At 51.6% G+C, this 15,220-nt stretch overlaps 1 protein-coding gene and 1 non-coding gene across 13 annotated transcripts in view; both read left to right on the forward strand.

Moving 5' to 3' along the window:
• Positions 1-15,220, forward strand: part of TRERF1 (transcriptional regulating factor 1) — a 223,564-nt gene that overhangs the window by 197,884 nt on the left and 10,460 nt on the right. For 6 of the 12 annotated variants that reach the window (XM_066359412.1, XM_066359413.1, XM_066359411.1 and 3 more), the window contains 2 exons: positions 7,967-8,055; positions 10,235-10,405. In XM_066359412.1, coding sequence (XP_066215509.1) covers positions 7,967-8,055; positions 10,235-10,405 — 260 coding nt within the window. The remainder of the gene's footprint in view (positions 1-7,966; positions 8,056-10,234; positions 10,406-15,220) is intronic. The other 6 variants (XM_066359415.1, XM_066359416.1, XM_066359418.1 and 3 more) reach the window with 1 other exon arrangement.
• On the forward strand, positions 12,017-12,150 carry LOC136389848 (small nucleolar RNA SNORA42/SNORA80 family). Its single transcript, XR_010748409.1, has one exon. It is a non-coding gene; the product is annotated as a small nucleolar RNA SNORA42/SNORA80 family (small nucleolar RNA).

Here is a 15,220-nt window from a genome sequence, read left to right on the forward strand (position 1 = left end):
GGGGCCGGGCAGCAGCGGCCGCGCCTGCGTGTGTGGCAGTGGGATGTGTGCCTCTGCGGAAGAGCCGCACGGAGTACAGCACGGGCTGCTGCACCGCAGCCCCCCAGCTCCGGGACCGTCGGTGGGAACTCAGGTCTTACTTGCACCCCTGGCCACCTGCAGCCTTCATTTTCTCTCCTGCAAAATGGGGCTTATGCTCCATCCCTTGCAGTGCTTTTGTGAAGATCTGAGAGAGTGCATATAGCCCAATGCCTGGCACGTCCTAGAGGATATTATTATTCGCTTATCTAACAGTTATTTGTGGAGCACTCATGTACAAGGGCTATGCTAAGCACTAGGATGAGGCAGTGACCATGACAGACAGACACAGTCCTGCCTCAGGCAAGGTGGAGCCTGAGTGGGAGGCAGTTATTAACCGGCGGATCCCACGGGGGGCAGGAGAGACGGTATATACATGTCCTTACACGCATACACAGTGCCATCAGCAGAGGGAGGGAGAAGACACCTTTGAGAATGGATGGGGTAAGAATCCTGAGAGAGAACGAAACGGGTCACAGAGCCTAGAGATGACACATGAAATTGACGTCAGCATTTTTATTGCTATTAACTTACATACCTATCCGTGCTGAGGGTCTGGACGAACCTGCCTGGGTTCTCCCTTTCAGAGGGGGCTGACTCCTCCAATGCCCCTTGGTTATTAATCATTTGTATGTCTTCGGTGTTTTGGGCAGACCCTGCATAGGCAGGTGCTGAGTATGTCAGAGGGTTCGGGAATCTAGTATTACCTTTTCCAGGCCTTGGTCTGGACAGACCTGTGGTGAGGGCTGCCGTACAAATACTGGAGTGTTGTCCGGGGCGTCCTGTCCCCAGCACCGTGTGCCTCCCTCGGCACGCTCCTCTTATGAGTTGGCCTTTCTGCCTGTCATCGCAGGGTGGAACGGCCTCAGAAGCCACTCTTCTGAGCACAGTAAGCCCAGGAAGCCTGCCTGTGGGCCACTCTTGGTGCACGGGCCACCACAGGGCAAGAACAAAACAGCCACAAAGGACAAGAAATCCATCATTCAACCACTGGCCTGATGGCGCAGTTTCTTAGTATCATCTCCATCATTTCCTGCTGGGTGTCTGCCCCAAGTGTGGACAGGAAGATATGAGAGTTCTCCCTAACCTGCCACAGAAACAATGCAGTCCTTTCCTAATTCCAAGTGTCACCTGCTGCCCATCAAACCCTGACAGGCTGTCCAGCCTCCTGGAGCCTGTCTCAAGCTCCGCAGAGTGGCTGAGACAGTTGGTTGACGGGAAGGAGCTTCCGAGCCATCTGCTGTAAAGTGGCGGCTGCTCAGGGCCCTTGGGGTGACTGGGGTGACCAGCGCCGCTCGGCTGGTCAGCTCCAGCTGTGAGCAGCCTCATCTGACACCTAATCCACCCCCCCAGCTCTTCTCAGTGTGCCAGGCAAATACGGTTATTTTTTTTTAAGAATTTTTATTTAATTTTGTTTTATTGATTGCTTTTTAGATAGAGGAGGGCGGGGGGGGGGGAGGGGGAGAAGCAGGAAGCATCAACTCTTCATAGTTGCTTCCTATATGTGCCTTGACCGAGGAGGCCCAGGGTTTCAAACCGGTGACCTCAGCATTCCAGGTCGAGGCTTGATCCACCGCGCCACCACAGGTCAGGCCAAATACTGTTATTTTTGACGTGTGACATGACATCAAAATTGTTAGGAAGCTGGGGACGAGAGGCCACCCCCAACCCAAACAAAACAAAACATGAAAATGATACCAAGAATTTTGGTATCATGAGCCCTAAACTCTGCTAAAATGAATAGATTTGTTGGGGTTGGAGGTTCCTAGCTAATCCTTTGCCCACCCTGCCCCTTGCCCCGTTGGTAGGCCAGGAGGACTTCTGCCCTCGGAGAGGGGGAGAGGTGGGGCTGAGGTGTGCGGGGCTGGTATCTTGCTAGCTGTGTGTTTCAGGAAGAGCATGCTCACCTACCTCTGCCAGTCATTTGCCTTCTCCAAGAAGTGGTCACAGGCTGGGCCCCAGAGAATCTTCTGGAATTGTGAGCAAAAAGGGCAGAGGTCATTGGTCTCTAAAGTCTGACCTGACTCCATCCACTTGTCATTTCCCTTCTAAGCCACAGGGGAGGCCACAGAGTTCACCCCTCTCTCCCACCCTAGCTGCCGGCCACTACCTCCTTCCCCTTTCCCGTGCTTATTTGGTTCCAGGGTGTTGATTAATCCCATCCCTGTGGCCCTGGCCTGGCCTCTGTGCTAAGCCCCTTTGGGCTGCTGTCCAGTGGGACTGTTTGTCAGCTCAGTTCCTCACTGGGACACTACCTTCTGGGTGTCCTGTGGTTTCTGTCCCTGTGTCTGTGACCAGCGTCACCACCTGACTCCCAGTCCTGGAACTGTTCTCCCAGAGGCCTGGAGAGATGGGCCAGGTCTCTCCGGCTGGCTGTGCCCTAAAAGGGAGGTAGAGGAGACGGCTCAGGGCCGGAGGCTGCAGATTTGTGGGAGACCGAGACTCAAGCTGTGAAAATTCACTTCTCTTACTTGACTCATGACTTTCCGCTTCCAACCCCATCCTGAGAAACTCAGTACGAAAGGGGAAAAGTGGCTGATGCAGGGGCCCAGGAGAGACACTAGGCTGGGTGGGCAGCCCGCCCAGATCTGGGGCCTGCGTGCCGAGTCCAGAGGAGCCCTGTTGAGATCCTAGAGGAAAGTTCCATTGCAGCAGCTCCCTGTGCTCTTTAATCCGCACAGGTGCCCGGTCCCGCCCTCTCCGCGCCCTCCACCCAGGCATGGGTAGGAGTTGTTTGCAGTGGCTCCCGGGAGACACGCGGATTGGGTGGGGAGGGCGTGAGCCTGCAGACTCAGGATGAGGGGACACCTGGTTGTGACTAGAGCGCCTGCAGCATCCTTGGTTTTCCATCAAACTGGCCATTCCTGCAGATGGGCGCGGCATGGAGGGGTGTCGGCCCTGGGAGTCTCGGCCAGCGTTCTGCAGAAGCCACCATCGACCCCCACCACAGCCTGAGTGGTCACTGGGCCCTGAAGCCTCACCTGATCCGGAGATGGGGGGACCCAGAGAAAATGAGCGCCCATTCGGTTGGGGGACGCCTGCTTTTGGTCTTGGGAGCTGCCCCAGTTTAATGAGGAGACAGAATTACATACTCAAGAGAATAAATACCTTTCTTTTTTTTTTTTTTTTTCTTTTTTTTTTTTGTATTTTTCTGAAGCTGGAAACCGGGAGAGACAGTCAGACAGACTCCCACATGCGCCCGACCGGGATCCACCCGGCACGCCCACCAGGGGCGACGCTCTGCCCACCAGGGGGCGATGCTCTGCCCCTCGGGGGGGGGGGGTCGCTCTGCCACGACCAGAGCCACTCTAGTGCCTGGGGCAGAGGCCAAGGAGCCATCCCCAGCGCCCGGGCCATCTTTGCTCCAATGGAGCCTTGGCTGCGGGAGGGGAAGAGAGAGACAGAGAGGAAGGAGGGGGGCAGGGTGGAGAAGCAAATGGGCGCTTCTCCTGTGTGCCCTGGCCGGGAATCGAACCCAGGTCCCCCACACGCCAGGCCGACGCTCTACCGCTGAGCCAACCGGCCAGGGCCAGAATAAATACCTTTCAAGAAACACAGCTGTGTTGTCATTTTCCAGGCATTCTGAGCCGTGTCTCTCATTGGACAGTCGTCTCCCAAAGGGCAGGAAGTGACAGCAGTTACTCCCTTTGCTTTGCACACACTTGTGAAGAACTGGATTCGTGGACACGCTCAAGTTCTGGATTCGGATCCAGGTCTCCTGAGTGGATTTTGGTAGCAGCCTGCTTTACCCTGCACCCCTCTAAAAAATCATTCAGCCTTAATGCACTAAGGGAAACCTTTGATATAAATGAAGATCTCATATCAAAACAGCCCTTTTTCTACAGTGAACATGTCATTCTTGCATAAATGCAGTAGCAACAGCGTCAATAAAAGTTTTAAGCTTGAAAGGAAGATAGAAAGGCCCTCTTGAAAAAACACAGGGCCCAGACTTCCTCTCTCCTCTCCACGTCTCTTCACTTGCCCGAATTCACTAACAACTGCCCGAAGTTAGCCATGGTCCAGAGCCTGTTTCCCAGCAACGGACGCTCGGAACGTTTTCCCTCTGGATACTGTTCCAGCACCAGTTACCTCCAGCTAATTAGGCTCTTTGTAATTAGCCTTAATCGTCTTGTTAGGGGCCCCTGCTGCTAATAGCCCGATAGCGAGGAATCTCAGGTAGAACAGACGAGGGCTGGGGGCTGTCGGCTCGCTAGCCCTGTGTGCCCGCTGAGTGGGCAGCGGGGGTCTTCGCCAGGAAGGCCGGCGGAGGGTGGGAGGCAGCCCCCTGCCTCGGTTTTGCATTTCATCCTGGGCTTTGTCCAAGACGCACAGTCCAAGGAGGGCTGGCTTAGGAAGCCTTGCCCGAGAAGGAAGGAGGTGCCCCTGTCTGAGCAGAGGCTGCAGGAACGAGCAACGCCCGAGCCTCTCCTTGGCTGAGTTAGAGACGGATTCAGGCAGGAAGGAGACTGGGAGTTATGAGCGGCCAGCAGCGAGGCTGTGGGTTTATCCCTGCACAGAGCAGGGGGCACCCGCAGCCTCCCCACCCCCGCCTCCACGACTGCTGTTCACGCGTAGGTCAGACGAGACTGCGTGTGTCCCACAGCCGCAGGCCAGGTAAGATCTAACACCTGCTCAGAACCAAAGGCTGTTGGTCACAGAGTGTCACGCTATTTGTGTCACAGGAGAGGAGACTGAGACTCAGAGAAGTAAACTGATCTGGGGCCACAGGAGTAAGTGGTAGAACTAACTTCACAGCCTCCGGTGTCCTGATCAGCGTCACCCTTTGTCTCGCAGCTCAGTGACATTGTTTGGGAAGTGCACGGTCGGGTGTTATTTCTATATACCAGGTTTCACCTGGGAACCCAGAGCAGTGGCCCAGGGCTGGAAGCTCCGCCCTGTGGGAGTCCCGTGACCAGGGCGTAGTGAAGATGCCACCCTCGCCCTGCCTCTGCCTATCGATATACAAATGCCTTTGTGGACCAGACACGTGCGCGCATCGTTTGTACTAATTTTGGATGCTCAGATGACAAAGAGGAGCCATCTTTTACTCTGAGTTCTTGCTCCCGGCCCCCGCCACTGCAGCCCTTGGAATGGAAGGTTACAGGACATCGAGAGTGTGCAGCCCCCTTCCGGCCCAGCGCTGGTGGTGCAGGGGGGACCCCTGAGATGGTGGTCTGAAGACCCCATCACAGAGCCGCAGCCCTAAAACCACGAAGGAGTCGGCCAAGGGACATCTCCTTCCCCCTTGAGGCTTGAGGACCTTCCCTGACAGGTGGGCCAGGAGGTCACTTCATCTCTGCATGTTTGCCGCAAGCAAGCCATTTGGGGACTTGAGGGACATGCTTCTCACAAGTAGACAGACCTGGGAATTGAACACGGCTGTGTGGGCAGTAACCAGGGGGTGAGCCCGACGTGGGGTGGAGGAAAGTATCCACTGTGGAGACAGTGCTGGCCAGAGAAGGCTGTGGCGCTGTGTGCACCTTCCCAGGTATTCGAATTGGAGAACGTCCCCTGGCTCCCCGTCTGAGATGCAGCACAGAGCTGCACAGAGTCTGGGCCGATGGCGGGCAGCCCCTCACTCTTTTTATAAACGTGCCCAGGGGCTGAGCACACGTGATGTGTCCCCGTCACGACCCTCTTCCACCGCCACTGATCTCTCTGCTGTTCTGATGGATACCTGAAAGGGACCATGGCTCCTCTTTGGTTGTTATTGGTTCATCCTTTCTGCTTTTCTGTGTCTGCCCCTGGGTAAGAGGAGCACGTGGGAGCTGGTCCAAGGCCTTGAGTGTTGAACAGAATCTGAGGAGTGGTACCCTGACCTGTGGTGGCGCAGTGGATAAAGTATGGACCTGCAAATGCTGAGGTCGCCAGTTCAAAACCCTAGGCTTGCCTGGTCAAGGAACATATGGGAGTTGATGCTTCCTGCTTCTCCCCCCTTCTTTCTCTCTCTCTCTCTCTCCCCTCTCTCTAAAAATGAATAAAGTCTTTAAAAAAAAAAAAGAATCTGAGAAGTGGTGCTGGACCCACTCTGGAGCCCCTCGTCTCTGTCGCAGTGGTTGGCACGACCAGAGATGTCCCAGCCTCCAGAGCCCATGGAATGTGGAAGATGCTTCCTTCTGCTGAGGATTAATCAGAAAAACTCTCCTCCTGGAAGTAAAGCAATAAATGAAGTGAGGTGATGGCCCTGATTTCTCCAAAGGTTTGAACCAGCCGAGCTGTGGAGAGGATACCCTGAGTCTGGAGTCAGAGCTCCGGGCCCGAAGACCCGTTGGTGAGTCACATGGAGGAGGCGTTTATATCAGAAATCTGAGTGTACATCACTGAGTCACATATTCCGGAATCTCCACCCGCTGCCTGCCCAGAGGGGTTTCACCTGATTCTCTCATTTCGGCTGGATCTCCCAAGGAAGGAAGCGATCCGGATTTCCTGTGTATCAGCCCCATCAGTCAACCACAGCAGAATGGAAACCTTGGGCTTGTCCTGGTTAGGAGGGAAAAGACTGTGGTTTGGGAGGTTACCGTTCTGGTAAGTGGAGGAATGTCGAAGCCCAGCTCTGTACCATCCAAAGAATCGGAGACAGGAGAATTTTTTTAAAAACCCCAGAAGAGCGAGGCTACCTTTTCTGCAAACCCGCCATAGTGATTGGGCCATGGAGCCCCCCCAAAATAGGACTCCCCTTAGAAATGGGTCTTATTTCTTGCCTGAAACAGCCCGACACCACTCTCTGTGATCATCTGTATATCCTGCTTTCTCTTTTATGGAGGAAATAGACGTGGACGTCAAGTTTAGCCAGTAAGGCAGGCGCACCAGCCCGGCATCGCGGGGCCTCTTCCTCGCTGGTCTGCAGATGTCAGGAACTGGCCTCGCCCCCTCCCAGCCTCCTCTGCTGTCCCTCTGCTGCAGCCTGTAGTTATTCATCCTGGATTCCTAGTCATTCCTTGAACACCTCTGTTTCCGCAGCTGTAAAAGGAGCAGTGCTGATACCAATTTTACAGACTTGTTGGTAGGACAAATGACTAATGTTTGTGAAGTACTTAGAAACTGGCACATAGTAAGCACTTATAAATGTTAGCTTTTTTACCCCCCCCCCCCAAGCACAGCTTTTAGTAGTCAGCACCTAGTATCTGTTGGATGGATGGATGGATAGATGGATGGACGGATGGGCAGACGGATGGACAAAATGCATCCTCTCACTGCTTGCCTCTCACTTCACACACACACTTCCCGAGGATTCCCTTCCATCTCCTTGCCTGACTTGCTTCTTTGTACTTGAAAAACTCCACTTGGGTGTTTACCTGGAAACCTTTTGGGTGCCCTGGCCATAACCTGAGTGTCATGTTCTTCCTTTGAGCCCTTTGGCACCCTTGAATGCAGTGGCCTACTGGTTTGTCTCCCCACCAGGCTGTGAACCCCCTGAAGATGGAGACCGCCGAATCCACCGCGTCTTGGGGACACTTGCTACATGAATGCTTGCACCCATGAGCATCATAATTACATAAAAACTAGAGTTGAAACTTGTGTGCTGTTTTTCAGTTACTAAGTTAGACACTGTGTGTGTTATCTTTAACCTTCACAAAAATCCTGAAAGGTGGGGGCCATTGGAATTATTCTCATTTGCTGATGATAAAACTGTGTCTTCGGTTCATTATTGTGCCAGGGTCAAGGCCATGGCTGAAATGAACCGAGGTGGCAGGGCTGCTGCCCATTACACTGCACTGGCTTTCTGTTCAAAAAGGAGTTTGATGGGTGTTATACATTGAGCAACTTTATTTTGTAACTCAGCTAATTGAGTCAGCCTCGGGGTGGGGGTGGGGGGGCCTGTGAAGCTGGAGCCAGCAAAGTGGAGAGAACTGTGAGCCGTTCTTACAAAGTTTGTGTTTTGTTGTAGGTTCGGACAAGTGGACCTCCCTAGAAAGAAAACTGTTTAATAAAGCACTAGCCACTTACAGCAAAGACTTTATTTTTGTACAGAAGATGGTAAGCACGCTTTCTCCCATTCTTCGCTTGACACTGAGTTTGGGAAACTGTACACTTGAAGGTGCATAAAGTATTTGGTTTCAGGCTTCATGCTGTCGTGAAAAGAGTGCCTTCCACCCCTTGTTGGTGAAGGATGGCATCTGTTACGGGATGGGATGGCCCCAATGTTGAGGATACAAGGGGGAAAGAGAACACAGATTATTTAAACATGTCAGTAATATCAATATGGGGGTTATTTTATCTTAATAAAAGTGTGTAATTTGTACATCCTATTACAATAAATAGAACTGGGGCTTCTGGTTCACAGTTTGCATAATGTGTGTCATGTATAGAGCCGTATTTGACGGCTCTACAGGGTTTCTGACAGAATTTTTTCCTGGGAAATTAGAGAAGGGGGGATATGAGCCCTCCCCCAAGCCAGTCACAGAGTTTCTGGTGTTGAGTCCCCGTCATAATGACACATACTTGACATGTGCAGCATTTCACAGCAAAGCAGAACTCTGTCACAGAGCTGAGCAAGCACTCCATACAGCAGGTAACACACCCAATAGGCCTTCACTGGCTGAAAGGCGGTTTGGGCTAAAAGTTATAAGGATTCAGTGTGTTTCAGCAGACTGAGCGGTGACGGAGTCATACTGTATTACTGAGGTCATCGCGATGTTCAGGTCCACAGAGAACAGGGTCACGGGTGACAGACAGCTCCTGCTGGCTCCAAGCTGGGCCAGCGGAACCAGGGGCGTTCTGGGTCCACATCTTTAATCTGGGGCCTTGGCAGACGAGAATCAGAGTAGGTGAACTTTTTCCTCCAGCCTGCCGTCCCCTCCAGACCCGAGTTCACTGTCGCCTTTCCCTGCCCTGCAGGCCACGCTCTCCGCCCAGCAGCTCCCAGGCCCTCATCTTGCTCGAGTCACTCTCTCCGGAACTGGCCTGTCCTAGGGCTCGTTCCACAAGAGCCTCACACCTTGCTGACTGGCGGTGGATTCATGTCTCATGCTTGTCGGGCAGCACCGGTTTTTAAGCAAGGGCTCTCTGGGGCACTGTCCTTACTCCTTGGGCAATTCCAGTGTAGAAATTCAAGGTTTATGGGAATGTGAAGGGGATGGCTTTGAGGAGACGCGACTTCTGGTGGTGTCCTCATCTCACCACACGGGCAGCCGAGTTGCCACCCCGAAGGTCACTGCCAGACTTCTACCTGCCTCCAGAAAAGCTACATTATCAAACTCGCTTTGAGCTTAGAGAAATATGAACTAAACAAAGGAATTTTTTTTTCTTTAAGACACATTTTCCAACTGACCAGGTGGTGGTGCAGTGCATAGAGTGTCAGACTAGGATGCAGAGGACCCAGATTTGAAACCCCAAGGTCGCCGGCTTAAGCACGGGGTCATAGACATGACCTCATGGTCACTGGCTTGAGCCCAAAGATCGCTGGCTTGAGCAAGGGGTCACTAGCTCTGCTGTAGCCCCCTGGTCAAGGCACATATGAGAAATCAATCAATGAACAACTAAGGAGCCGCAACAAAGAATTGATGCCTCTCGTCTCTCTCCCTTCCTGTCTGTCTCTCTCTTTGCCTCTCTCTGTCCGTGTCATAAAGAAGAAAAGAAAGCCACATTGTCCTTTTCCCCTTTGGGGGAAAATAGCAAGGCTTGTTTCCTTGCAAGAACTAAGCTCTTGTTATTCTATCTTTGCCTTATGTGCGTTATGTCTGATGATTAAGGAACATTTTTTTATAGATAGATTTTGCAGGTCAACAAGTCAGACAAGTAAACACATTTGGGCGCATTTAATGGAAAAGCGTGCTGCTTTACGGGTCCCAAAAAGGAAGGAGCTCTCTGGACTGACATGAAAAATCTCCAAGCTATCTTGTGAGAAAAAAATCAAGTTGCAAAATATATATGCACTGCCTTTTATGAGGAAAGTGGCAGGGAAGGATTATATTTCTGTATACTTGTTGGTATATGCATAAATGCTGGACTGATACTCAAGAAGTGAGTAGGAGGGGCTAGCTGTGTTCAGGGTGGGGAGTGAACCGGGTGGATGGAGATGTTTCTCTATATATTATACATTATTTTATTGAACCACATAAGCCTATGACCTGTTACAAAATTGAATCTCCACGAAAGCCCGCTGCTTTGCCCCCGTCCCCCGCTGGGGCTGACCGTGCGCTGGCTGTCCCGGCAGGTGAAGTCGAAGACGGTGGCTCAGTGTGTGGAGTACTACTACACGTGGAAGAAGCTCACGCGCCTGGGACGGAAGCACCGGACACGGCTCACGGAGCTCGTCGACGACTGTGTGGTGAGTGCAGCTGCCGAGCCGCTGCTTGTGCTGGGCCCGCTCCCGCCCCACGCCCAGGTTAGTAAGGGGCTGGTGTTTGGTCTGGCTCTGCCACCAGGGCGGCCGCCGTGAGCGGGTGACCACCCCACTGCCCGGCAGAGGCCGGGCTTCGACTTCCCGGTGTCGAGGCAAAGGGAAGACAGCGTAGGGGTCTGACAGGTGGCCCAGCGTCCGGTGAAGGAGGCAGGGGCTGGCCTGTGTCCCAAGGCAGGTAGGAGCCAGGGAGTTAAGCCAGGGCGGTCCCGGCCTTGGGTGGTTGGTTTTTTTATAAGCAGGTGCCCTGAATTGCTGGCATGCCCCTTCCTGACACTTCCGTGTCACGGGTGCCACTGGCCAGAGAACGTAATGTGCCTCCTAATGATGAAAGAGCCTTCAGCTTATACCACGGCTTTTGTAACGCATGAGCAAGGAGGAGCTTTGACTTCCAGACAGTGCCGGGGACACTCAGTTACCGAGGAACTGGTTAGCAGGGTGTAATCATTCTGATCCTCACATCACCATTTATCCCCGATATCGGCTTCCTTCATTAGCAGACAGTGCTGCCTGCTTATTGAGATGAAGTACATTCTAAAGGCGTAAGTTCAAACTTGTCTCAGAGCCCCGTGTGCGTGGCTTTGGTCATGACTCCCACATTCAGGCTGTGGTGAACTCTCCTGTCTGTCCACGGCCAGGGGCCGCTCCTTCTCAACTGCTGTGGAAGACGCTGCCCAGTGTGTGTGTATGTAGAAGGGACATGTCCTGCAGCAGATTAACCCCCAGCCTCTGCCGCCATCGCGGCACGTGTTTAGAATTCATGAACTTATGGATACTTGTACACGTTTTCTTTTTTTCTTTTTTTTTTAATAAATTTTTATTAATGATAATGGGATGACATTAATAGATCAGGGTACATATATTCAAAGAAAACATGTCTAGGTTATTTTGTCATTAAATTATGTTGCATACCCCTCGCCCAAAGTCAGACTGTCCTCCGCCTCCCTCTTTCTAGTTCTCTGTGACCCTCCCCCTCCCCCTAACTCTCTCCCTCTCTCCCTCCCATGTCCTCCCTCCCCCCACCCCTGGTAACCACCACACGTGGAAACACGTTTTCGTTCCCAGCCGTGCGCCAGTGTAAGTGTTGGCACGTAGGTAGGTTATATTCTAGAAAAGACACTTTCTGTGTGCCAGGCCTTGTGTGCTAGGCACTTTACAAACACCAACTCATTTAATCCTCATACCCATTCTGTCAGGTAGGAGACCAAGGAACAGGGTAACTCAGCTGTGGTCAGTCGCTGGTGAGTGTGTTGTCTGAGCCTGATTCCCTTAAGAAATACTTAATTCAAACGCAAATTCTCTGAAAGAAACGTAAAAACACTTGGACTCATTAACCATTCAAAGCCCAAGTTGCTAACTAAACTAAGCATTGAGCCTAGCTGCAACATTTATATGATATTTAGACCCAAATATCAGACAAAATTAACATCCATGGACTAGAATGGAAATTCCATTCTTCTGATCGGTGTAGGCAGTATTCTGTATGGAGGGTTTCCTACCACCAGGGCTTTTATCTGACTGGTTCGAGTAGCGATGTCTTACACCAGAATAGCCTTTTGCTCATCTTTGGCCTAATGTTTAAAAAAAGAATGTGATGCACAGGTTTGGATTTATGGCAGGCGCGTCTCCCCGGGTCCGGCGTAGTGCTCCGTCCCAGAGCACACCGTGGCCTTGCACCCTTGCCTGGCCTCTGCCCGTAGGCTGCAGGCACTGAAGCGGGTTGCACAGTGGAAAAAATGAAAAACAAAAAAGCAGTGTGGCCTCATCTGGTTCAGTCGACTAAAAACCAGTTGAGTCCCCAGTGTAAACAACAGCATGTATGTATCGCAGGGGGTGACTCAGGGGTGTTAATGGGCCCTGCCCCCACTTCCCCGCCCCCCGGGTGCACATACATTCTTGTTGGGAGGAGGTGGCGTGTACAAGTGGAAAGTTTACCCTGAACCAGAGGTTGGAGGCCCAGAGAGGCAGAGAGGCTTGCCCAGGTGACACAGCATTGCTTTCCAAATGGGCCGAATAGATAGTCAACAAGGAAGCCCAGAGAGCCTGGCCTTGGAGACCGAGGACCTGGGTCCGAGGCTGTAACCTGGCGTGGATGCCTCAGAGGATTCGGAAAGCCCCTGCCAATTCTGGAATGTTCGGGGCTCTGTCAGAGCCATGTTTTGGAAGAGGATAGGGTTTCCGAAGGCAAATCGGTGTCTCTTTGGCTTGGATGTTGTCAAGTGCCTAAGATAGTGTCTGGCATAATAGACTCACTCTACCAATATTTAATGAATAGATAGACATATGCGAGAGGTGCATAGTAACAATCCCTTTATAAACTCCCTGGAGGAAGACAGGGTAAACAGTGGGTTCTGAGCAGAGGAGAGCTGGTAGGGAAGATGTTACCAGGCAAGGCAGAGGCACCATCGTGGGCCGACAGGGCTCTGAAGGTGGGTGGAAAAGCCAGCCGGCGTGTAGCTTCAGGAAGAAGAGAGGTTAAGAGGGTGCCCGAGGGGCCACACCTCCTTGGGCTTAATCCCCAGGAGCCTGGATGAGCTGGGTCCAGAGCATCCACACCCTTGTGACCTGTGAACTGAGAGAGGACAAACAGTTAGGTGCAGAGATGACTTGGACCCACAAAAGCAAGAAAACCCTGATCTGAGGCAGGCGTGTGGCTCACAGCCCCCTCTGGGGTCCTGTGCAGGCGCAGCCTGTGGGGGGCGGTTTGCAGATGGAACCCTGGACCGTGCCAAGGCCTGGGCAGGGTGCAGGAGACGCTGTCCTGGGACAGGGGTCCAGCCCTTTGTCCTTCAAGCCTGCCTGGGTCCTATCTCCTGATCACGTGTTCAGTGTTTTATTCAAGGGACAGGTAAGGGAACATGCTCGGTAGCTGGGGGCTTGTGCGGGGAGAGGGGCAGGAAGGAGAATCTGTGAGGAAGGTCGGCTCTGTACGGAGCCAGCAGGGGAATCTGGCTTCTGGCCCGAAGCCACCCAGGCCCCTTCGCCCCTGCAGGCGGAAGAAGGGGCCAGGATGGGCTGTGCTAAGGAGGTGGGGGACGTGTGTTGACCACCCCCTCCTGTGTCCTGTCCATTCTAATGATCCTGCTCCAGACAAACTTGTGGGTTGGGCTGTGACCAAAACTTAATACAATTCAAGAAACTGACTGACTTTGGAAGACAGTGGTCAGAGCTCCGAGGGCAAAGCTCACCCGTGGCCGGTGCACCTTAGGTACTACGTCCCGGTCCCCTGACCGGGAAACACCCCCCTCTGACCTTTACAGGCGGCTGGTCCCGATGGTCCTGAGCAGCACTTGCAGCAGGGCCGGGGAGTGAAGAGGGTGGGGTCTGGGAATCAGACCGCCCAGGCTGCACATTTCAGCTCAACTTCTTTACCAGCTCTGTGACCTCAGGAAAATTAGTCTCTGGCCAACCTCCTCATTTGTTTAAAAAAAAAAAAAAAAAAAAAAGCCCAGTGTTGTTGTGAGAACCAGAAATGTGTGCGTGGTGCCTGGCTCATAGCACTCATTCAGAATGTTGTCACCATCGTCATTAGTGACCGTAACACTCACATGTGTTTCTTGGAGTAAGCATAGGTTGTTGAACATTTGTGTTTTAACTTAGAGACTTCTCACTATACACATTAGCATGCCTCAGAAATAAAAACACCCTCCACCTCAAGTTATTCTTGAAATTTATATAATGTTTTTAACCAGTGTTACCCCAATAAATTTAATTAAAAAAAAAAAAAAACTCTTACTGTAGATCCTTAAGGTTTTGTGCACCATGTTAAATTTATAACTACCTCCCTGTCTTTGCCTACCTTCTGTTGATTTTGGAATATTCCTAAGAGTTTCATTTCATAATACGTCATAAAATGGCCGACTTGTTGATAGGAAGTTCTACGTTAGGATTTTTGTCCTATTTTTGCATCTCGGTCACTTCAGTGATCCTTTTGGCTTCGTGAGAAGTCATTTTGTGAACAAGTATAGATCACAGGTAATAGAACTTATCTAAATTCCTGAGACATAGTATCACAGTGTAGTATAATTGAATCTGTCATTTTGTGGCTATATGGAACATTTCTTAGAGTTTCTTAAGCCAAAAAATGGCAATGTGAGAAAACTGTAATTATAACAAGTACCATGAAAAAATGCCATTGCTATTTAAAGTTATTATATGATTTCTTTTAAAAGCTATAGGCCCTGGGCTGCTTTAATAAACTGGTATTTGAGACTACAGCGTTCCCGTCTGTAAGGAATGGACTGAACCCTTGGAGTCTGACATAATGTGGTTCTCCTAAAACTCTGAGACTGAAAGATGGTGGGTTCATACGGGAACAAGGCCATTCAAGTGAAATCAGCCTGTATGTTTATGTGTTAGAGAGAAACCCACAGCTTCTATTATAAACCACTCTGTAAACGTATTAGCCCTACATCTGTATTCATTGATGTCTTTACAAATGTAATCATTACCAATTAATCCTAATTAACTCGCTAGAAACTGGGACCATTTCTTCAGAAGGAGCTGTGACTACACCATCTTACTACACATGGTACTAAATACTGACCCAGTAGGGGAGCGCTGAAGGCACTGCATTTACCGGCATGGTCTTTGTTCCCAGTCCAAACTGGAGAGGCGAAGCTTGTGGTTTCTGGATCCCAGGGTACCACCACCCTTAGAGACCTTCGTTTTTCTTGGACATTCTTGTTTCTGGGTTCTAGGACCCATAGGCTCACCCAGAGTTACGACACTGTCTGGGGTAAACCAGACTGGAGCCCACGTGCTATAATCAGGGCCTGCAAAGGGAGTAACAGTATCAAA

This window comes from Saccopteryx leptura, chromosome 1 (genome assembly GCF_036850995.1).
Source record: "Saccopteryx leptura isolate mSacLep1 chromosome 1, mSacLep1_pri_phased_curated, whole genome shotgun sequence".
Taxonomy (NCBI): Eukaryota; Metazoa; Chordata; class Mammalia; order Chiroptera; family Emballonuridae; genus Saccopteryx; species Saccopteryx leptura.